Source organism: Dermacentor andersoni, chromosome 11 (genome assembly GCF_023375885.2).
Source record: "Dermacentor andersoni chromosome 11, qqDerAnde1_hic_scaffold, whole genome shotgun sequence".
NCBI lineage: Eukaryota > Metazoa > Arthropoda > Arachnida > Ixodida > Ixodidae > Dermacentor > Dermacentor andersoni.
Window position 1 is genome coordinate 36,990,719 of NC_092824.1, and position 24,419 is coordinate 37,015,137.

Sequence of the window (24,419 nt, forward strand, 5' to 3'; positions counted from 1 at the left end):
ACACAAGAATTACTAAAGTGCCTACACTTTTCGTAACCTGTTCAAGCGTTCCGTACGTCCTCCAATATGTCCGCATGTTTTGCTTTTCTCTTTGTGGGAATAGCGCAGAAAAGGAGGGGGGAGGTAGAGAGAGAGAAAAATAGGTCATAAGGGAATGGCAGGGAGGTTAACCAGGCTGAGCCCGGTTGGCTACCCTGCACTGTGAAAATGGAGATGGGCACTGAAAGATGAGAAGGAAGGAGAAGTTCACGCTTCGCGCTCGTACACAGGCAGTCAAGCGTTCATCGGCGAGTCAATCACACGCAGTCATAGAGGCTGGTGCATTGCAAGAATCGCAGCAGCGCTTTTGTAGCTTTCTACATCGCAGAGGCACGTAGCCACGGTCCCAAGATCTTCTCTTCTGTGAAAGGCCTGTCATCTACCACGTGCCCTCAACCTGTCTGGAGGGCAATCGTCCCATCTTCGTACAGGAGATAGCGGAGAGCTTTTTTTTTTCAGTTTCAGTTTATTAAGGCGATTGACATATTCTACAGAAAAAGTAACTCTAGTAGGTCCCATAGTCAAAGACTGGAGAGAGACCATCAAGACTGGGGAGGAACATTAAGGATTTTCGTGAGAATAACGCGCGAAAACGTATGGAATTATTCGAAGACGTTCGAAATCGTCTCAGCAAGATGCGCGAACACGTCCACAAACTTGTTTTCAATCTTTCATATAATATAGACATGGCTGCTCTTTCGTGCGAATTGTGGTTTATTGAACGGAAGTGCTAGAAGGTCGCCATTTCACCCTGTGGTCTTGCAGGCCCTTTATACGTGGCGTCGATTGATTGACCCACGGAGCGCTACCGTAACGAACCGTTCGATATATTCCCTAATGCACTCGTAGAGTGCTCCTATTGGTGGCCCTGTTGTAGTGCGTCCTGTGCGGTCGTCTCGTAGCGCCTTACTTTTCCTTCGGTTGGTGAAGTTGATCGCGCCCCACTTTCCTATTTTTGTTTAGTTTAGTCTTTGTAACAGACCTTCGCGTTGCGTTGGCACAATGAAAAGCAAAAGGTAGTCGATCGGAACCCGCTTGAAGGCGCTTGTCTTTAGGTTTATTCGGCCGTTTATTTTACATTGTTGGGGCAGGTGACTGGGTAGAATGAGAGCCTGGCACACAAGGTGAGTCTGCGAGAGCGTAATCAGCTTATTTGGGAACGAGATTCGCCGACGCTATTTGTTTCGAACCTTTTTAAATGTACATATAGCTCGCAGGAAGTTTCGCAGAACGAAAGCCGCGAAGATCCGCAACTTTCTCGCAACGACCGCGCCTATGCAATGAAATCGGAACGAACCGAAGTGGCCTGTGTGAGGTGCGACTACAGTCAAACCCGGTTATAACTTGCAGGCTCGCGCACGAAACAGAGTTCGGTATATCAAGTAATTCGATGTATCCGAACCCGGCAATAACGGAAATGTGTGTACGTTTATGACGAGTTCGTTATATGCGATGGAACAAACCTGCGCGACCGTGCTTACATATACCATGGCGACCGGGCTCTTGGAGCAGCAGCACGTGTAAGTAACCAGACCTGTACGTTATGAATCAGACGAAATTAATCACTTGTAACCAATTACATTTCTGGCAGTCTTGTGCTGATTGGTTACATTTTTACTCGGTAACGTTCGCTGTAATTCGATTCCTTCTGTGACTAACAAATTACGTGCATTTAGTTGCTTTATCGACGCGACATTTAAAGAAGAAAGTTGGCGCTAGTTAGAATTTAGAAAAGCTCCAGCGCTCTACCTTTTTCTGTCATCCGTTTGTCTCGGCTCCTCTTTCCAATTTCGTACGCGCCGACGATTCAGTGTCGAACGCTTGAATTTCGCGGGAACTACAGGAGAACGTCCGCATTCCCGGCACGCAGCAGCCTCGCGGATTTGCTTGTTCAGACAGGCAGACTCGAACGCTAAATATTTGTGTCTCCATTTTAACTCCGTATTCGCCGACGATTTCAACCGACGCTGCCACGCCTCTGGCCACTTGGACGTTCATGCCAGGGAATTACCCTCGGACGACATTTTTTTCTTCTTTACAGTGGAGCTATTAGAACCTCGTTGGGTTTCTCTTGACGTCCGCAGCTTCGCTGAGCTGGAGGAGAAAGAGATGAGAGAGAGTGAAAGCAGAGTATAAAAATAGCATTGCGCAGCACAGCGACGCGGCGAGGGTGGGTGGAGTCTAGCGGGGCAGAAGGAGTAGTGCGGCGGGGTAGCAGGTGGTGTGACGTCATTGCTCTCCGATAAAAACACGCGCGCTCGCTTCGGCGGTCCTCTTAGTCGCAGCGGAAAAAAAGTTATGCGTGGCTCTGCTATCGCAAACACCAGAGACCAGTGGAGCTTGGGGAGCGATTTAGCACTCCTTTACTAGCCTGCCCCCAGCTCCGCTGGTCCCTGGTGTTTGCGATAGCAGAGCCACGCATAATTTTTTCTGCCCGTTTGCCCTATCGGGAGCGCCTGCCGCGGACCCCAGTAATGATGAAGTCTTGCGCTTCATAAAGGGTCCACATGCGAACGTTGCGGCATTCAGTAACCACAATGTTCGTGCTTTACAACATCGTGCTTTCTTCCCCCGCGCACATAGTGAGTTTTCAATATCGTTGCTGATTTCGTCGCGAAAAAAACGAGGCAAGATGACTGAGGAAAAAATTTGATAAGCAGTAGTTAGCGAAGAGGACAGGGGTAATTGGAAATCGCAGGCAGAGGCCTTCGTCCTGCAGTGGACATAAAACAGGCTGATAATGATGATGATGATGATGAGTTAGCGAAGGTAAAATACGTGTGAATGGTTGCAGAAGACAACCCAAAAAACTCAGGACAGCTCGTTCTATTTGCTGTATTTGTGCCATGCTAATAAAGACCGGGCGCAAAGTAACGTAAATTATTCGATTGCGTTTCGGTAATTGCTTAATTTCGTGGGACATAAATTGTTCACTGTAGTCAGTGACGTTTTTGTTAAAGGTAATTGTAATCGGTTAGGTTTTTTCTGTAACGTGTGAAAGTCTGTTAGTAACACAGCGACCCGGGACGATCCATAGGCCTCTGTCGTGGTACGTGTTAAGTGAGCGCATTTTCCGGTTTTGTCCATACATGCTATCAAGCGCGCTCGCCCACACTACCGAAAAAGGAAAAAAAAAAGAAAGACAATGCTCAAGAAGCAATTGCATAATAAAACAAATATAGGGCCACTGCAGGCAGTTTTAGGAGGAATCTTGTAGGCGCTCGGAGTTCGATACATCCATTGCCCAGTTCGCTTTAATGTATTTATTTTGCACGGTAATTGCTATTAAAGTCTGGCGTGTTCAATACATAGCGCGTAATTCACTGTACCCGGGTTTGTTATGATCGGGTTTGGCTGTATTACAGCGTCATTCCCGGTCCCAGTCGAAGCTGAAAGAGTAAAATAAAATAAAAGCATGTCTTTTTTGTTTGTTTGTTTATCACTCTTCCATGCGTACTTCGACTTTCCGTGTGTTCCAAATGTAAGGCGTTGCCGGCCTGGCCTTTTTTCTTCTATTTTTAATCGCAGAGCTGCGAGAACCTCCTGTCACCGGATAAGCAGGCGCCGACGTCACGGTCCTACGGTGAGTGCGCCGGAATTTGCCTTAATCAATCGATCGCCCTCAATCTATTTCCAGTGTGAAACGTAATTGTATGCCTCCGACATCCGCGCACACTGTTTCGAGTGACTTTTCGCAAAAATGTGTCTTCTTTAGTGACGCTACACTCTTTTCTTTTATACTTTACTATTAACTAATGCATTTTTTTACTGAGCATACAGATTTCTAAACTTCATTTTTAGGTAATGGCACAGACGAAGATACTTCACTATTTATTTTCATCCCATTAAAAAAAAAAAAACCACGCTTTTGCGCATTCTGAGGCTTCCCGAGTTCATTGGGCCCTGATTGGGGGGACTTCTGGTTCTGCATCCTCTGTGATTTACATTGTTTCCTTCTTGAAACACAACATAGTAAGCGACACCTTCTAGTTAATATTGAACATGTTTTACGGTTTTTCCTGCGTCACACGCATTGCTCCTAGGAGAAGGGATTTCTAAATGCCTTTATAGCGCTTCTTTCAAAACGCTCCTGCTCTGAATGGAAACCGTTAAGTGCGTCTAATGTGGTGAAGTCCTTATGTAATGTGTCAAATAGGCCACGCCTAACGAGAGCTTTCTTACGTCGCTAAAATGAAGTAATGCCGCAAGGTGAGCGATGACGCAGTTTGCAAATCCCCGAAATCACTCCCGCTATTTCACAGGTTGTGGCGGTTGCTAACGGAGTCTCGTTAATATTAATATTACAATAGCTATTATAAGTATATTATTCAGATTGGGAAGTAAGATAAAGAAAGGTTCGATCTGTCAACGTCTGTCGTTTATTTTTTTTTTTCTGAAGGAAATGATGCCACATAAGAAAAGTTGAGAAAAGCTCGCGAAAATTTGATGTCACGCGGTGACGTCATCGCCTAAATTTCATAGCGCGCAACATCTATGGTTGTTCGAGTTCTCGTCTGTTGCGCGTTTGTAAGATAATCTTGATATATTCGTGCAGCTTCAGCTGCTGAGAGAAATAACGTTTGTACAACATATGTTTCGCGATCCTTGCATTCCTAATGCTTTGAGAGAAACGCGCCACGTCATTCTACCGCGAGGCGCGAAGTGATCGTCCCGCGGTCTTGTTTCCGCAGCGTCTCCAATGACGCTGACGGGCCCGGAGGCGGACGCCAAGCTGATGCGGATCGACGATGGCGTAGAATTCGCTCTGCGACGCGCCAAGATCTGGTCCAAGTACGCCAAGGATGTCATCAGCTACGTCGAAAAGCGCGCTAACCTCGGTAAGCACAGTCGTTCTTTATTGCTTTCAGTTTCACGCACGCACACGCACACAAACACACACGCGAACTCAAGAACTACGTTTACACAAACCCCATACAGTCTGGTCACAGACGTGCACTAATGCACGAACGCGCGCGTGATGAAAGTGGAGACCACTGAGTTGTATATGACCATAATCAAGAAGTTGGCTTCGCCGCCTTGAGAGCTATAATGCGGAGAAGCGAGCTGTGACGAAAATTTTCCAGCAGCTGCCGATCCCGAGTTCGCTTGTTATGTGCCCGCTATGGCTGCGCGCTAAGTGCAGTAATAACAGACGCGAAGTCGGCCTATTGCAAACCGTGCTGTAGAAGAAGAAAAATACATAAGGACAGGCGTAGCTTGCCTCTCGCAGTCAAACACTAAGTTTCCCTCCTTCCCTATCGACGTCGTGGTTGAATGCGTGAACGTTTGTCTTACTTTATGAGGTAGGAAGGCTATTTGCATTCACGGACCGCAATTTAGGCGCTTCGCTAGCAACCCTGTTTAGGGCACTGCCTGCATAATCGTAGATAATTAAGCGTTGAACGTGGGGCAAATCTTAATTTGCCCTACGTTAGCCCGACACAATTTGCCCCTACACTCGCAGCATAAGATTAAGCGCGGGAACGCAAGTATCGCCCGCCACGAACGGCAGCAAATGATGATAAAAACAGAGCTGCGAGCTCTGTTTTATGACACATTGAGTGTTGTTTCGTTAATTTTCTCCCCTCTCTCTGCGCGCAGCAGCCGGAGCAGAGAGAGGGGAGAAGGAGAGAGAGAGGATTTCTTCGTGGCCCTGAACAGTTTGTCAGACGACGGGTTGACGAATTTGAAAAGCGAACTGACGTGTGGCAACGTAACGTAGTATGTCTGCACTCGAATTTGATGTTGGTGCTTTAAAACAACTACAGACGACAGGAGCGTTTCACCGCGTAGCAAGCCGTTCCTACGTGCCCGACCCCTCTCGCTATGTATGTCTAGCTCGTCCTGTCAGGAATTAGTTTTTGCCATATTTAGTTTCGCATTTTCAGATTTCTGTGTGAGAGGGAACAACCTTATCAACGCGAAACCTCAGTTCGGAGGTCCGCTGAGGCAAGGGAGGATTAATCATCGGCCGAGCCTTCAGGTCCGCAAGCAGTACTTTAACTTCTTGAACCGTTTCTGAGCGGCTCGAGAAGGCTTAGCAGCCAGATGAAGTGTATGGCAATTTTTTTTAGTAAAGGAGTGCTAAGAAATCAGGTTAATCCCTGTAAGTTATATACGCTGATCGTATTGTTTGAGAGAAATGGCAAGGTGTTCCAGTATGTGCGTTTGAAACCTGCCTTGACAAAAAGGACTCATATCCTAACGATTTTAGGCATGGTTTAATATTTACCAGCATTTGTTCGCACCTCCAAACACCCACGTGGGATACCCGAAGGATTTAAAAAGATTGCGTCCTTTTTTCTTCGTTGATGAAGGACCAGCGGTCATGTATGGAATGCGTCAGCAGACATCTGCTAGTATGCGCTAACCTCTGCCGTAAGTGTTCTACTAACGAAAACCTAAATCTGCAGCAAAATAATCCATAAGCAGCATGGACATCGTGGCAGACTATTTAAAGGGCTTCTCTCCTGGTCCTGTGCGACATTTTTATTATATGCTCTAAGTTAAAGCGCCGTTCAGGAAGCATCGCTCCGAAGGATTTTTTTTTTTTTTTCAACAGGGTGCAGCAAGAGCGGTGAGGGTATCAAATGAAATATCGCGAGGCGATTGATTAATAGGTCAGGTACCCTCCCCGCAGCAGAGGTTCTCTTTTACAGCCCCGACCACCATTATGGAAAAGAAGTTCCTCCTTTCTTTCTCACATATCGATGCTCAGAGCACGCGTTATGTTGTCATCGTTAGCCACGCCTCTGTTTCCTTGTCGTTCTTCTTTTCTTCGGCGCTGTACACCTCTTGTGGCAGTTGTGCAAGCTTTCGAACATCATGGGGATCAGCCTGTTCGTGTTGCTACCGGATAGTTGCGCTGCATTGTGTTCTAATCTGTGACATTGGAGGCAAGACCTCTGTCGTAGTAGAACGTACCTGTGACGTTGTCGTCCTTGGCAAGAACAGTTTCCACTGCTGTGAGAACAGGTTCGCGTGGGTTTCTTTTGAATATATTGCCTTTCTGGGCAAGTACACTTGGCGTAATATTTTCTGGTCGCGATCGTCATCGCGTGATTTACACGCCGGTTTTGCTTGTTTGCAATGCCTTATTAAACTCAGTGAGAGGAAGCCTTTTAAGACACTGGCTCGTGAACAAAAAAGACCGGCGTTTAAATGTCAAGGATGCCGTAAAACATTTTTTTTTTCGAGAAGCTTAAGTGCGTATCAAGAGCATCCATGCGTACAAGAGTTACGGTGGCTTAAGGAAACGTCCTAGGCATGCACAAGGTGACGTCACGTCGTTAACTCGCACCCTAGTTGAATAAGAGCGAACTCGAGGACTCTCGTTCTCATCTACTTAGGATCTGCTTTGTTGCACTGCTTCTGTGTGTTGTTGTTAAGCTTGGCAAGAGGACAGCTTTGGTTGATGAGGCTTGTTTCTACATGCAGAGGCCGAGCACGCCCGAAACCTGCTCAAGCTGGCGCAGACCATGCGACCTGCCCTTAAGGAAGAGGTGAGGCCGCTCATTTAGATTCATACAGCCCGTTTTTTTCATAAACGATGGATTGTTTTCGTCGTGACAGAAGCTAGCTACCAGGAAGACAGTGATCGTTTGAGTTCGCGGTTGTGTCGTGGAGTGCTTTTATAAGGGTTCACAGAGATGCGCTTCTGTGGCATCTCGTCGGAGATCGGTCTTGTTGGTTCTACATGGTTCAACATTTAGCAGCGCGACTTGAGGCAGTAACAAAAAAAAAAGGAACCAAAACGAATGTAGAGGTCAAGCCTAGGCGCTAGTATGTTGTTAGATTATAAATCAGTGAAGTCCTCCGCCATGCCCTGCGTCAAATATTCTTCTTGTTTTTCTCTTTACCTTTAAAGGGGGGGGGGGGAGAGGAGGCCGTCTTCGGTTGCTTCCGATTGTTCTGTGGGATACGATGCGACAAAAAAAAAAAAAAGAAACCTGTGAAACTGCGAGCAGGTACAGGGTGCCTACGCACTGTACATGAAAACACAATGTTACAATACGTGTTAAAGCGCGAACAAAACTCCAGTTCGAGGCAGTCTTGCATCTCTTCTGAAGTAATTCCTGCGTCTACTTTGAGCGGCCAGACATACAGAAGGCCATTCACGTGATGTCGTGAACACTATTGAAGGAGAACAGTGAAATTATATTAGACAGCAGAACCCATCTAATAAGCTCTCTACGGGACTGCAGCAGCAGAGCGTAGAATCCGGGTAAGTGTATTGGCGAGGTTCGAGTGTTTCATTAAGGGAATGTAATTTAATTTTCGAAGTAATTGTACTCTGTGGCCGGGCGCAGAGCTTCCTGCCGTTCCAGTCCATCTACTGCACGGCCATCGACCAGGACCTGGACAACGCCAACAACTGCCTCTCCAACTGTACCCTGCTGCACGACCACAAGTTCGTCGAGGTAACGCGCTTGCTTTACTTTTACTCTACCCTTGCTCACTGCACGTGGCTGTGCTGCGCACGGGCACGCAAGTACAGACATAACCGACAATAATTTCATTAACAGACCACTGCGCGAACAGAAATAAACAGACATACAGTACCGCCTTACTCCGGCCATTGTTTCGACATGTGTGTGGACGACGTAAATATGGAATACTGGGGAGGAGGGGAGGGCATTCTGTAAGAATCCACATAGTTGATTGCCATTTTCGTCCATTTCGGCCACCACTGGTTGGCTGGAGCTGCACTAGTGATTTCAAGAAGGTAGCCGGCCCCAGCCTGTCTCCTTCTCCGTCGTATACAGCTCCAGTCAATCAGCGGTGGCCGAAATGGACGAAATGGACTGTCGACTAGGCGAACTGTTACAGAATACCCTCCCCAGTACTGGTGCTTTCGAAATCGCTAAAAGGAGCTTTCCTGGGCGTGATTCCGTGTGGCGACTTCTGATCGAAGCTGAATAACTATGAAATATCAGCTAAATTACATTCGGAATAGTTAAATTACGTGCAATGATTAAAATTCAAGATGGCACGTTAAGATTCACAAGCCATCATCATCATCATCATCAGCCTGGTTATGCCCACTGCAGGGCAAAGGCCTCTCCCATACTTCTCCAACTACCCCGGTCATGTACTAATTGGGGCCATGTTGTCCCTGCAAACTTCTTAATCTCATCCGTCCACCTAACTTTCTGCCGCCCTCTGCTACGCTTTCCTTCCCTTGGAATCCATTCCGTAACTCTTAATGACCAGCGGTTATCTTCCCTCCTCATTACGTGTCCTGCCCATGCCCATTTCTTTTTCTTGATTTCAACTAAGATATCATTAACTCGCGTTTGTTCCCTCACCCAATCTGCTCTTTTCTTATCCCTTAAAGTTACACCTATAATTCTTCTTTCCATAGCTCGTTGCGTCGTCCTCAATTTAAGTAGAACCCTTTTCTAAGCCTCCAGGTTTCTGCACCGTACGTGAGTACTGATAGGACACAGCTGTTATAAACTTTTCTCTTGAGGGATAATGGCAACCTGCTGTTCATGATCTGAGAATGCCTGCCAAACGCACCCCAGCCCATTCTTATTCTTCTGATTATTTCAGTCTCATGATCCGGATCCGCAGTCACTACCTGTCCTAAGTAGATGTATTCCCTTACCACTTCCAGTGCCTCACTACCTATTGTAAACTGCTGTTCCCTTCTGAGACTGTTAAACATTACTTTAGTTTTCTGCAGATTAATTTTTAGACCCACCCTTTGGCTTTGCCTCTCCAGGTCAGTGAGCATGCATTGCAGTTGGTCCCCTGAGTTGCTAAGCAAGGCAATATCATCAGCGAATCGCAAGTTACTAAGGTATTCTCCATTAACTCTTATCCCCAATTCTTCCCAATCCAGGTCTCTGAATACCTCCTGTAAACACGCTGTGAATAGCATCGGAGAGATCGTATCTCCCTGCCTGACGCCTTTCTTTATTGGGATTTTGTTGCTTTCTTTATGGAGGACTACGGTGGCTGTGGAGCCGCTATAGATATCTATCAGTATTTTTACATACGGCTCCTCTACACCCTGATTCCGCAATGCATCCATGACTGCTGAGGTTTCGACTGAATCAAACGCTTTCTCGTAATCAATGAAAGCTATATATAAAGGTTGGTTATATTCCGCACATTTTTCTATCACCTGATTGATAGTGTGAATATGGTCTATTGTTGAGTAGCGAGTAGCCTTTACGGAATCCTGCCTGCTCTTTTGGTTGACGGAAGTCTAAGGTGTTACTGATTCTATTTGCAATTACCTTAGTAAATAATTTCTAGGCAACGGACAGTAAACTGATCGGTCTATAATTTTTCAAGTCTTTGGCGTCCCCGTTCTTATGGATTAGGATTATGTTAGCGTTTTTCCAAGATTCCGGTACGTTCGAAGTCATGAGGCATTGCGTATACAGGGTGGCCAGTTTCTCTAGAACAATCTGCCCACCATCCTTCAACAAATCTGTTGTTACCTAATCCTCCCCAGCTGCCTTCCCCCTTTGCATAGCTCCCAAGGCTTTTTTTACTTCTTCCGGTGTTACCTGTGGGATTTCGAATTCCTCTAGACTATTCTCTCTTCCATTATCGTCGTGGGTGCCACTGGTACTGTATAAATCTCTATAGAACTCCTCAGCCACTTGAACTATCTCATCCATATTAGTAACGATATTGCCGGCTGTGTCTCTTAACGCACACATGATTCTTGCCTATTCCTAGTTTCTTCTTCACTGCTTTTAGGCTTCCTCCGTTCCTGAGAGCCTGTTCAATTCTATCCATATTATAGTTCCTTATGTCCGCTGTCTTACGCTTGTTGATTAACTTAGAAAGTTCTGCCAGTTCTATTCTAGCTGTAGGGTTAGAGGCTTTCATACATTGGCGTTTCTTGATCAGATCTTTCGTCTCCTGCGATAGCTTACTGGTATCCTGTCTAACGGAGTTACCACCGACTTCTATTGCACGCTCCTTAATGATGCCCACAAGATTGTCGTTCATTGCTTCAACACTAAGGTCCTCTTCCTGAGTTAAAGCCGAATACCTGTTCTGTAGCTTGATCTGGAATTCCTCTATTTTCCCTCTTACCGTTAACTCATTGATCGATTTCTTATGTACCAGTTGCTTCCGTTCCCTCCTCAGGTCTAGGCTAATTCGAGTTCTTACCATGCTATGGTCACTGCAGCGTACCTTGCCGAGCACGTCCACATCTTGTATGATGCCAGGGTTAGTGCAGAGTATGAGGTCTATTTCATATCTAGTTTCGCCGTTCGGGCTCCTCCACGTCCACTTTCGGCTATCTCGTTTGCGGAAGAAGGTATTCATTATCCGCATGTTATTCTGTTCCGCAAACTCTACTAATAACTCTCCCCTCCTATTCCTAGTGTCTATGCCATATTCCCCCACTGCCTTGTCTCCAGCCTGCTTCTTGCCTACCTTGGCATTGAAGTCGCCCATCAGTATGCTGTATTTTGTTTTGACTTTACCCATAGCTGATTCCACGTCTTCATATAAGCTTTCGACTTCCTGGTCATCATGACTGGATGTAGGGGCGTAGACCTGTACAACCTTCATTTTGTACCTCTTATTAAGTTTCACAACAAGACCTGCCACCCTCTCGTTAATGCTATAGAATTCCTGTATGTTACCAGCTATGTTCTTATTAATCAGGAATCCGACTCCTAGTTCTCGTCTCTCCGCTAAGCCCCGGTAGCACAGGACGTGCCCGCTTTTTAGCACTGTATATGCTTCTTTTGGCCTCCTAACTTCACCGAGCCCTATTATATCCCATTTACTACCCTCTAATTCCTCCAATAGCACTGCTAGACTCGCCTCACTAGATAACGTTCTAGCGTTAAACGTTGCCAGGTTCATATTCCAATGGCGGCCTGTCCGGAGCCACTGCCCCCCAATTCGAGTCGAGACGGAAGCGCCCCCCCCCCCCCAAAAAAAAAAAAACAATGCGCGCAAACGTCCGCAGGGTTCGGAAGACTCGGCTGGCGTTTGTTGCGTCTTCTCTAGCTGGCTCGTCAGTTGTACCTTTGCAACGTACCCGTAATGTACTGAGAATCGTGGGAACTAGACCGCATGTCTGTGTCAAGATTGGAACAGCTTATTGATCGCAGCCGTGGTTTATGGGTGAGCGAAATTGCGAGGGGAAAGTTCTGTTCTGGAATGTGAATGTCGCCTCAAATATGTCATGGTCACTCTCCGCTCACAAACATCCAGAAGAGGGGTAACGTTCTAGCGTATGTGTTTGCATCCTTATTCTTCTTTCAAGTCAACAAGAAAGTGTTGAACGCACTGGGAAGAAATATGTTCCAGACAAAACGAACGTCTCCCTTGACCGTAGGTGTCGTGCGGATCATTCTTTCCATTACGTAGTGACTGACATCCGTTCGCTCGCTCGCTTGCTGTGCATTCTGCACCATATTGCGTGCATCACTTCGCATGTAAAGTGTATCTGCTTTGTGGTAGCAGATACGGTTTCAAGAAAATTCGCATCGCCAAAATAATTTACTCCATACTGTTTGACACTTCAGAACTCTCACGGCACACGCTTTTTTATCGCGCGGTTTGCCACATGGCATATTATTGCTAAATACGTTGTGGAATAAATGTGTCAGGCAACATATGTGACCTGCAGAACTTATCATGAATAATTAGCTGTTTGTAGTCTGTGGACTAATCTGTCAGCATCCCGACACTTATAAACGCTTCCTCTCTTGTGGCCTTTGACACTGTACATTGGCAAAGCAGAAGGCGAGCATATGAGCACTACTTTTATATCTTCGCATATGCACGAGTAATGATGTGTGTGTGGGTCCGCGCGGTTCAGTGACCTTTTTCTGCCTCTGTTTTCGCAGCCTCTGTCGGCCAGGAGGAACGAGCACGAAAAGGCGCGTAAGCAGCTCAAGGAAGCCTGGCAGCGAGAACTTAAGCGAATGGTGAGGCAACTGCTACGTTGAACGCAGCCTGTCTCGTAGCTCTTTCTCTATACCTTTTTTTTTTCTTTCTTTTCACATTTTCGCCTTTTTTTCCCCTTATGGTGTGATCTGCTACTTGTTTCTGCTAACGGTTTATCCGTGTTGCCAAATGCGTTTGCCGATTGGTTGCTGCTTTAGAGTGCTACACGCACCTAAGGAACTCTACTGCAGGGCCCAGCAATAGCATTATGAAACCTGGTATACCGGCTCCAAATTCAGGCTGGGCAATGCAAAACATACACACAGGACAAGCGCCAAACTTTTGAGTAGCCTTTATACTCTGGAACTAAGCTCGCAACACGCGTAAAGATCAGTTGCTGCGCGGGTAGCACGCTTTGTCACGGTACCCCGCTACCGTCAAATGCAGTGACTGCCTTTCCGCGTGCAAACGAATGCAAGCGAGGCATAAATTTTCTTTGATAAAGCTATTATTTCTCTTTCCTTTTCCGCAAGACTATAGACGCTGGGCCGACGCGAATATCACCTTCCTTGTATGAATGCGAGTCGTAGCTCTTGTGAACCGCGCGGTGTGTGGTAACGCGAGCGTTGCTGCCGCTCGTGTGGCATATGGGCCGATGCCCGCCCCTTCCCCTGTTCCCGCCGTTGCAGCAAGAGCTGGAGGCCAACGTGCGCAAGGCCCGCGCGCTGTACGTGCAGCGACACCAGGAGCACGACAAGGCCGCCCAGCGGGCCGACGGCGACGAGCGCCGGCGTCGCGTCGAAGAGGAGGCCCTGCAGAAGGCGCGCGAGGCCGAGACCACCTACAAGGCCTGCGTCGTCGAGGCCAACGAGCGCATCGTCGCGCTAGAGAGGACCAAGGTGCGCTTTCTCATCGTGCAGCGGCTTCTGCAAGGGCTCTAGTTGTGATGCCCTGCTTTGAGCCAGAAATATAATGGGTAGTTTTAGCAACCAGTTTGTGCTCCGTCGTCTGCCATCTTTCTTGCGCTAGAGAGGACCAAGGTGCGCTTTCTCATCGTGCAGCGGCTTCTGCAAGGGCTCTAGTTGTGATGCCCTGCTTTGAGCCAGAAATATAATGGGTAGTTTTAGCAACCCGTTCGTGCTCCGTCGTCTGCCATCTTTCTTGCGCTAGAGAGGACAAAGGTGCACTTTCTTATCTTACAGCGGCTTCTGCGAGGGCGAAGTGCTGCTCTAGCTCTCATACCCTGATTTGGGCCAGAAATATAATGGGGAGTTTTAGCACCCTTTTCATGCTCCGTCGCCAGTCAACTTTTTGCATCGGTGCGCTACGGAGGACCATGGTACACGGTCCAGTCAAGAGTGTGACTTCTCCGGTAGTGCAGTGCTTTGATGTGTGACGGCGGGTGACAAATATAATAGATATTTAGCATTCCGTTACTGCACTCTTCTACCGATGTTGTCTCCGTCACTTACCGGCTTTGTGCGTCCTTTCGCTAAGGAAGACCGAGATGCGCGGTTCCGTTAGGAGCACGGCTTTTTGCGGTGCCGAAGCGCATGCTGATCCTCCTCCTACCCGCGTATCCGCAACGTTTATCTGTTCTAAGTGCTTTTCGCGATTGGCCACTGCCACGTAGTTTGCATTGATCATGTCGATCGTTATCGCAAACGGCGATCTCTCAAAATCCGACCAATGGGCAAATGCGGAATAAAGAAAGCCATTCTACAAGTCTAATAGATGGTGACATGCCCTGAAGAGGTCACAGTGTGCTAAAACACCGAACCATCTGCTTCGTTGTGGATTACCATGTGGGTATTCCCGAGCGCTGGCAAAGCGAAACCAGAGTCACTCGTTCGACGATGATTTCGAAATCATTGCGCAGCAAGTAAGGCAGAAGGCTGGCGGAACATCGCGCCCATCTGTTGTTCATGGATAACCTTGTCAAAATAAATGATCTAACATAGAACGTATTTTGTTGGAAGGTGCACTTGTGACATACATCCGGCGCGCCGCTCGCAAGGCAGAGCAGCGCGACAGATCGTTCGGACCGTTTGAGCGGCTGGGCCTGTTTAATGCCGCAGGTTTTAGCGTGTGCCATGACACTCGCCGAGCGCGTTGAAGGCCCACGGAATCCGCTGACGAGCTTTACCGTGACGCAGAGTATTATTGGGCAGAGTGCGTCCTTTTCTGTTTGTGAAGTTCTAAGCCTCAATAGAGGGCCATTTGAGTCAGCCTTGCAATTGCCTTCGGCTCTTTTGCCGGAGACCACTCCTCCGCCAGCGCTGTCGGAACTCGGCGTCTGTCTATTTGTTCAAATCTGGGAGAAAGGAAAATGTCCGGAGGTGAGCGTGACTTGAGGCAGCTGGCCTCGGGAAGCCAACCTCCCTTGACGCCCGGTCCCTATTCCCTTCGGGTCAAACCCACGCGTTGGTTCTGGAGTAGTAAGCCCTCCGTGGTTACCGGGCTCTCAAAGCATTGTTTTGTTCGCGATAGCTTTCAGTGACGCCAGCGTCGTGGACATCCCTCGCCATCGGCTCTGCGCTCTATACCTGTCAAGATGTATCCGCACGCTCGGCGGCTGGACATAGCTGCTCGCCTATCACGTGGTGAGGGCGTATTTCCTGTGAGCCTTTCCTTTATAAATTTTATGACCACGCTTCAAAACTATCATATAAGTCCATAGCTTGGCGTACTCACTCACGAGTACACTGACTCAATAATTTCAACGACGTGATATAGACCTATAGGCTTGAATGGATTTGAGTAACGGGATGTACCCGGGATAGGGGGGGGGGCTCGTGCCACCTTTCCAGAAATTTCTTCGTACCAGGCTACCTGGCATAAAACGACGTGCGATAACACGCGCTTGCCCTCACCCCCTTCCCCAGTCAAGTGCGTGCTCCCCCCTCGAAAAAAAAAAACTCTTGGCTGCGAAACTAGCGAGCATGTACAAGAGTGTGGGCTGGTTCATGCGAGTACAAAAGAAAGTCATTGTTAGCGAGTGTCAGTTCACGTGAGCCTGTATGCGACTGAGTGCTGGGAGTAAACGCGAATGTGAGTTGCTGCCGGTATGTGCAAATGAAAGTGTCTGTGAACGCCACTGTGTCGGCGAGTGTTTGAGTAAGTAGATTAGCCTGCGAAAATATATAGGAGAGCGAGTATCGGCTTACTTTGCCCATTTATATATCTGACGCTCCCACCTCTAAGACTATTTTCTTTTCTTTTTTCCTTCCTGATCGCTTTGATGGAGATCCTGCCCTTCATGTAGTTGCGTGCCGCTGTTTGAGAGTCCGTGAAGACCATTATGGCATCCTCGCTTGCATGGGTGGCGAGTGCTATAGCGGCCTCCTCAGCTGTCTCCGCGCGTTTGCTGCATGGTCCGAACGCTTCCTTCCCCCTGTGTGTTGTCCAGGCGGAGGTTCTGCAGCAGGTTCGCGAGCTCATGTGCCAGTGCGACCAGACCATGAAGGCCGTGACCGTGGCCTACTTCCAACTACAGCACACCGTCACCGCTCCTGCGCCCATTCAGGTACTGTGAATCTATTCTTCTTCTTCTTCATGTTGAGCTCAATTTATGTCCACTACAGGACTAAGGCCTCCCCCACCGTCCTCCAATTACGCCTGTCTTCCGCTAGCTAATTCCAACTTGAGCCTGCAAATTACTACAGAATACAGCCCCCCCCCCCCTCCTGCTGAGGGGGGTATTCTGTATGTGTCCGCCTAATGGACAATACCATTCTGTCTACTGTTGAAGTCCTGATTGGCTGGGGTCGCCTGTCTCCTTTTCGCGGTAGCCCTGCCTCACCAAGCATGCAGAACTTGAGCAGCAGACGAGATGGGCACGTACACTAAGGCGGACAGTTACCTCAGCAGGAACGCCTGTGTGCTTATAGCGCGCGTGCGAATAACGCTCATGCCCGCAGCAGAAGGCGTAACGCTGCCCATGCTGCGTCACCGAGGCGAATGAACGTAGAAGCGTTGACGTTGCGTCTATTTGGTCTCGCCATTTTCGCAGCCTAACGCACTCCTCGTCTCTGGAGGCGCTTCTGGCCATCCCGCGCGCGTGTGCCTTGAGCTGGCCAACGCGAAAATGGCTGCGGCGGCGCTGATGGCGCAATTACACCTCGAACTTCCGTTATATTATAGCTCTCGCAATAAAACGCCCGAATTTAATGCCTCAAGGAAAAGGTCGAACACCTCGTGATTTTTTTTTTCGATCTTGTTAAACTTCGCGAGACCAAATAACCGGGGCAGTGCAAGGACATCATACCCTACTGCAATTTTTTTTCAACAGGATGCTATGTTCCCGCCTCATCTCAAGGAGACGTTCGCGAGGTACATACTTGTACACGTTACAGAAAAAAATGTTGCCGATTATTATTACAAATAATTTAGAAGTGTAGTTGGTTACACTTACCGCTTGCTGGCCTCGGGAAAGTACTTGAGCAACTACTAACGAGTAACCGATACTTTTACGTTCTTTTTCTCCAAAGCTTCATTAATAGCTCGCAAATACGCTAAATAGTACGGGCTGGCCTGGCTTCTTTACTGCGTCTTCATCAGCCCTTCACACTGCGTCTTCATCAGCCCTTCACGCGTTGTAGATCTCCGCTGACAATAATTTCTTAAAGTTTTTTTCGGCCATATCTTCCCGCGTTTTTTATTGTCAAGACACCAGCAACGACACTGACAGCTCACTCGACGAGCGCGCTGGAGGGAAGGGCGGTGTAGCCTGCGGGCACCTTGCGTAGAAAGCTGTACGTGGTTACTCAATGGGGGGCGATGCTCGCGTCTGGGTCCTCCATGAAGCGCAGCGCTCCATTGTTGCTGGGCCTCGGAGAAAGCGCTTCCGGTAGGTCCAATAGAATGCAAAAAAGCGTCCGTAGTTCTTTTCCGCGCATCATCGTCCGATGTGGCCGGCGCTATCGACCCCAGCAGCGCCGGTTCAACTCGTCGGCCAAGCTCCCGGACTGGCCTGTCGGAACATACGGCGAGAATGCTGCACAGTTCCCCACCAAATTAAACTGCTCTAACCTGCATCGCATGTTGCAGCTTGTCTCGTCTCGTCAATAACATAACTAGTTACATGTAATCGGTTACTGAAGAAAGAGTAACTGAATTACAGCTAGTGTTACCTAGCAAAAAAGTGATCGATAAATATCAAAACTACAAAAAAATATTCAATTGAGAACAAGTAATTAACGACCCGTCATTTGTCACGCACAAGTCTGGCGAGATACCGCGTCCAAATCGGCGGCACCACCGAGGCTCACTGGAGCCCTCACGAAATAACCGTTAGAGCGGATCTCAATGGCAGCTGTTCACCGTCTGGAAAGAATCATAGGCCTGTGCGTACGAGGAAGGCTTTGGATACCAGCTGAATAGTTCCGTTACGAATCTGTCACGAAGATTTGTCTTTCCATTTCCTCTCACATTCAGCTAGTCTAATATGTTGGCGAATCAACGCGGTTATCGGAGCGTCCCTTCCTGACTGCACCAAAATTATGTTGTTCGCAAAACCAGCCCAGGAAAGCTCTTTACCAAGTTAAAGATTATGTTCTACAGAAGTCATCGTTGTAGTTCGGAATTGGGAACCATGAGCTTGCGCAGTGGTTAGCTATTCACGGCATAACATGATGACAGTAAACGACGTTATCGTTATCCTTCTGTTTACACTACCTCCTCTATGTCCCTGCAGTTTCAGACACTGTGCGAGAGTAGCCGCCTGTACGAACCGGGTTCGCAGTACCTGGAGTTCGTACGCCGGATCCCATCAGGACGGCACCCCGCCGAACTCAAGCTGCTCGCATTCCAGCCATGTGCCGGAGACACGAGGTGGGAACGCTTTCTCTCTCTCTCTCTCTCTCTCTCTCATTCGTTTTTGCATATTTCCTTCTCATTTTATTATTTTAGAAGTTATTCGTAGTGTTAGCGCTAGTTCCTGAGGCCCTTTGTCTGACGCCTCACGTATGTCATATGTGCCTCCGTAATGTCCAGTAGCGCAAAATGCACGCGTTAGCAAGTCAGCTTTTGAACTACTTCTTATCGTCTTGTCTGAAGCCTGCTGTATGTGATAAATCAAAGCAGGAAATAAATGCGCAAAGGGGTGCGCCAAAATGTCTGAGACAACACCGTCTTTCGCCCAGCGCACTCTAGTTGAAGCCGCAATAGCATGCTGCAGGAAACAGAGGATTCGGCACCTTGCTGCAGCGCAAGTTTAATTAAATTATGGAGTTACGTGCCAAAACCCCGATCTGATTGTGAGGCACGCCGTAGTAAGGGACTCCCAATTAATTTTTACCACCTCGGCTTCCTTAACGTGAACCTAAATCTAAGTACACGGATGTTTTCGCATTTCGCCCCCATTTAAATGCGGCCGCTGTGGCTGGGATTTTGTCCCGCGATCTCGTGCTTATCAACGCAACACCACAGCCGCCAAGCAACCACTGCGGGTCAGCGCAAATTCATTAACGTGCGCCCGAAGGTGTAACTAATGAAGCTTACGTTTCAACCTTTGCCACCTGTGCGTGTTGTTCCTTGATTGAAGCTTACGGCCATCCGCCGTGGTTTCTTAGTGGCTTTGGCGTTACGCTGCTAAGCACACGAAGTCGCGGTATCAAATGCCGGCCACGGCGCCCGCATTTCGATGTGGGCGAAATGCAAGAACGTCCGTGTACCGTGCATTGGTTGCACATTAAACAACCCCAGCTGGTCAAAATTGATCGGGAGTCCCCCAATGCGGAGTGCGTCATCATCAGATCGGAGGTTACGGCACGTAAAGCCCAAGAATTTAATTACTTTAGAAGCTCACGGACACCTCCAACTATATTCATGATTGCGGGTGTCTCGCAAAACTTTCCTTGTCTGAACCACGTTCTTAAGTCTTGCAGTCGTATTACAAATGCATCGAAATTATATGGGCATTCCAGGCGTATTTTTGCTGTCGCGGTCGTCGTGATCCGTATAAAGCCCAAGGGCGACAACACCGTCGCCGCGCGACGTATGCTGTATGTGCGAGTGAAACCATGCGAGGGGAGCTGGTGATCACGGCTCCATCTGGCGCGCGCGACTAAAAGCAAACGCGCCGTCTTCCGTCGTGCGTAAGACCATAGGGGGATGGGAGGGAAGGCAGGGGGGGGGGGGGGCGTTGGGCTCCGGCAGCAACAGTGTATTTCGCGACTGGACGCAACGGGAACTGACTACCGCGGCTCAATCTAGCGCGCGAAACGGAGGAAATGTAGAGAAGCAGCTCAAGAGGGAAAGGGGCGGGGGGGGGGGGGGGAGTCGCTCAGCTTCTACTCCGCCAGCAACTGCGTTCTTGCGGCGGCGCGCTGTCGCGCGTCATATCTTGAAAGCGATGTGCAGATGGCTCGTACCTTTGTGCGTGCTGTTTTCTAGCCGTTGTTTGCGTTGAGGTGATAAACAGCACGAAGGTCACTTCGCTCGCTGCTGCTGCCGCGGTCGCTCCCGCCAGCGTTTTGACAGCGAGAGTCCGCGGTCCTCGAGTGTGATGTGTTCATGTTTGCCTGTGCATGATGACACCATGCTTGTTATTTAACAAAGCTACTATCCTTGTTTCGTATAACTGTCTACTAATTTGCTCTCGCAATCAGTGCTTCGCCTTTCGGGTGAAACTGACTTTCTTCCTCTGTCGAATCGTGTTCAAATTTCCTGCGTTGTTGAGCTCCAGAGTTGTTTTATTGCGATAGCAATTATATGGACACTCCAGGCGCATTTCTGCCGTCGCCGTGAGGTTCCGTATTAGTGAAAGCGTGTGATGGTCAGCCGCTGAATGCGGTTCAATCACGCTTGAGCGAGCAAGGAACGCGGCCCGGATGCACGCCTTCCCTGCGGCGGGCAAGACAGGAGGATGACGTGAGGGAGTAGGGGTGTTCTCCGTCGACGGCTACGGTGCCTCAATGACCTCCTCGCCTGCCTCTCCGTACATAGTGGAAACAACCGCGGCGTATGCTACGGCGTTGGCCAAGCGAATCGCGGACGCCGTAATAGATGCATTTGGCGGACGCCGTAGGGACGCCTTGCCGGCGCTCGTGTGTCTTGAAAGCGGTCTGCGAAGTGGATAAAGTACGCGCCCGAGCGGGCCTCATCTTCAAAGCGTTCTGCGATGTTTGCAGAGTGCGCGTAGTGCCGGTAGCTTCGTATGCGCTGTGCTTTCGACGTTTCGTACGCATTGAAGCGATAGATGCACGGAGGTCAATTGACTCGCGGCTGCTGCCGCGATTCCTAACTCCAGCGTTTTCACAGACAGTTTCCGCTGTCATCGAGCGATGTGTGTTCATCTTTACCTGTGCGTGCATAACATTGTGCTGGTTAATTTAGTCAAAACGCATTGATGGACTAGCTGGTTTGAATCTATGATAGGATGTGTAAGCGCGAGTGAACAAAGACGTAGAAAGAAACAGATACACAAAGACAGCGCTGTCTCCGTGTGTCTGTTTCTTTCTACGTTCTGGTTGAGTCACGCTTACATTGTTAATTTAGTTAGTAAGCGAACGTTTACAAGCTTATACGGCCAATGAAACTACTATCCTTGCTTCTTAGAGCCATCTACTAATTTGCTATCACAATCGGTGCTTCGCCTTTCCGGCGGAACTGCGAATTATATTTTAGTTCTTCACTCCTCAGACAGGCTGAGCCAGAGATGGAGTAGACATACGCTACGCCGTTCTAGCAACTGTGCACTCAGCATTTTTATTAGACAGTGCTCCGTGACTCAATTCGCAAGACCCAAATGTCCGCGTACCTATTCTTGTATGGCGCAGGACCGAGTCCCGCAAAGTACACGAAGCCGAACTAGAGACGCTGGACCAGGCAGCGCTCGAAGCCAGGCTATCTTCCGAAGGTGAGTGGTGATGTGACAGCTGCATGCGCCGGGTGGTGACAGTAGTAGCTATACCGGCTGGTTAAACTCTGGGATCCAAGGCGGCAATTCCTACGACTGAGCGTCTCTGTCCATGCCACGAAAACGCGTCAACAGATAGGGCACAAACCAGCGTCACTAAAGAGCACAAGGAGTCGTGGAAGATCTGATGTTAAAGGCGCGAAGACGACGGCGGACCAAGAGAGAAACACACATGCACACACGCAAACACAGGGCGCCAAAATTTGTCCACCGTCGTCTTCGCGCCTTTCACATCAGATCATGCTCAACCAACACGCTCAGCTATACATCCTAGAGTCGTGGAACTTCGTTGCAATCTACGTGGTGGATCCTTCTGGATACGCCAGGGCCAGTATGATGTAAGGGTTCATTAACTCATTTTATAATGCCTTAGCATTCTTTTGATAATTCGTGCACTTTCCAGGGTCTGTATATCGTTTGTACGTTTGTTTGTATCTAAGTGTTTTCCCGCCTACCTAGGTCACTGGGTAGTAAGTGGTCGAACAGGTAGCGCATTGTGCTACTAGTTCCAACCGTAGCCCAGGCTTCTTCATTGAGTGCTGTACACGACGAACTGTTTTCCGAACGTGTCTTCACTTGCAGCTGCCGCATCGCGCCCGGCGGGCTGGGCCGGGGCCAGCGACTCGGATGGCAGCAACCGTTCGGGGGACACGAGTCCCGCTGCGAGCCCGCAGGCGATGGCGCGGACCATGCTGCTGACCGTCTCTTCCGGCGACGAGCTGGACACCGACCACGACAACGGTACCTTAACTCCTTCTAAGCCGTGTTCCACATCTTTTTTTTTTTTTTTTTTTGGGGGGGGGGGGGGGGGGACCGTATGTATCCGCAAGGCCGAACGGATTGATTGACCGGTCGCCTGCTTGCTTGGCTTGTTGGCTGACTGACCGACCGAGAACTGGCCAGTCAGGCAGGACTGTCGTTAGCAGCTCGCGCCTACAAAATTTACATGCAAGATATTCGATACCTACATAATAAGTGATTGAAAAATTGATTGACGCCTGCCGACCCAATTGAAAATCCCAGCATTTCCCCCCATTAATTTTATGCTGGGCATCGTGGAAAATGTACTGGGCATGTTGAAAAACATTTTGGGTATGATGGAATTCATCTTCCATATACTGGGTGGTGGGTACAGTGGTAGATAGTGGGATGTATTGGTGGGATACATACTGGGTGATTTTTCTCAATGGAAGGCATGCTGAGTGAATGGTGAGTGTGCTAGGTGGATGGTGGGATACATACTGGGTGACTTGTGTAAATGGTGGATGAATGGTGTGCGTGCTGGGCGAATGGTGGGTGTACTGGGTGGATGGTAGGATACATAGCGGGAAGACAATGTGTGAATGTATGTGACAGCGGGAACATAATAGGTGACTTTTGGAATAGGAGTGGCACAGTGTGATGGCAGGTTCCTGAAGTGATGTGATTAATTCATTTTCCAAATAGTATCACTGTAGTCCCACTTTTTACTTATATAAATGTATGCTCACATGTACTTTTCTAACACTTATTCAAATATTTCGTGATGCTTGATAATTAACTATTCTACCTTGCTAAATTTGTGTCTAGTATTAATGCTTTTTTTATTATTGTAATGATTTCAGTATTTCAAGTTTATGTTTGCTCACAATAAGATGTCACTGCTTTGCTACCCTTTGTAGGCAGTGGGAGCTGGTCAAGTTGCTTCAGTGATGCTTTTGCTCCAACCATTTCTCGTGTGCAGCACACGAAAATTAATATTGAGTTAAATTCTACTTGGAAACACTGATGGTGATTGTAAAGCATGCTAGACATGTATGTGCCACTACATTGCAGTGGCTATGGTAAACTCCATGCCCGTCAGCATGTGGGAAGCAACGCAGGCTTTTTCTCAATGGGTGTTGGGAGATCAATAGCATGAAGGAAATCCTCATGGCAAACTGAAAGCTTTTCTAATTTGTTAGGTGTTATAGGTACAAATGATAATCATACACGTGGCACATAAAGAGAGAATATGACATTGGAAATGTTTCCAGAGTGATAACGCAAAACGCCAAACTGAAATTCCAAGATAACTTTGACTAAATGTTCTTTGAGGGAGCCACTATATTAATGTGCACTGTTGCGCAATCGTTGTGCAGGCTGTAGGTGATCAGCGAAAATTGCACAAATTACGTTGTTTAGAATACTTTCTTTCACTGCACTGTCTGGGCCTCTACAACTGTCCGTAGTTTCAAGATAATCGATTTATCGATACCGACATATCTACCTTTTTTATTTCCTAGGAAAAATGTCGCGAAATTGTGACAGGTGCTTTGAATGATATGCCAATGTAATCTGGAACTTCGATGCATGCATGTAATATCATTTGTGCTCTAAAGTCAATTGGTGTCCAGTGCCCGTACTTTGCAATTCGTTTCCTTGTGTTTTCATCTTCCTTAGCGCCGTAACGTGTTTCATAATATCACTAACCTTGTAGCCCAGCTTTCAGCAACATTTACCTGCCTACTTGTCGATTGATCTGATACCTGCCTCTATTACCCACCAACTGACTGACTGACTGACTGCTTGATACTAACCCACCTATAGTAACCTACCTGCT

The 24,419-nt window shown here is 48.2% G+C and overlaps 1 protein-coding gene across 1 annotated transcript in view; it reads left to right on the forward strand.

The window, feature by feature from the left end:
- LOC126517848 (rho GTPase-activating protein 45-like) overlaps positions 1–24,419 on the forward strand; it is a 251,022-nt gene that overhangs the window by 194,802 nt on the left and 31,801 nt on the right. The window contains exons 7-16 of the mRNA XM_055064503.2: positions 3,568–3,622; positions 4,731–4,877; positions 7,477–7,541; positions 8,349–8,459; positions 12,879–12,959; positions 13,608–13,817; positions 16,328–16,444; positions 18,614–18,750; positions 21,699–21,778; positions 22,421–22,579. Of these exons, the coding sequence (XP_054920478.1) occupies positions 3,568–3,622; positions 4,731–4,877; positions 7,477–7,541; positions 8,349–8,459; positions 12,879–12,959; positions 13,608–13,817; positions 16,328–16,444; positions 18,614–18,750; positions 21,699–21,778; positions 22,421–22,579 (1,162 nt within the window). The remainder of the gene's footprint in view (positions 1–3,567; positions 3,623–4,730; positions 4,878–7,476; positions 7,542–8,348; positions 8,460–12,878; positions 12,960–13,607; positions 13,818–16,327; positions 16,445–18,613; positions 18,751–21,698; positions 21,779–22,420; positions 22,580–24,419) is intronic.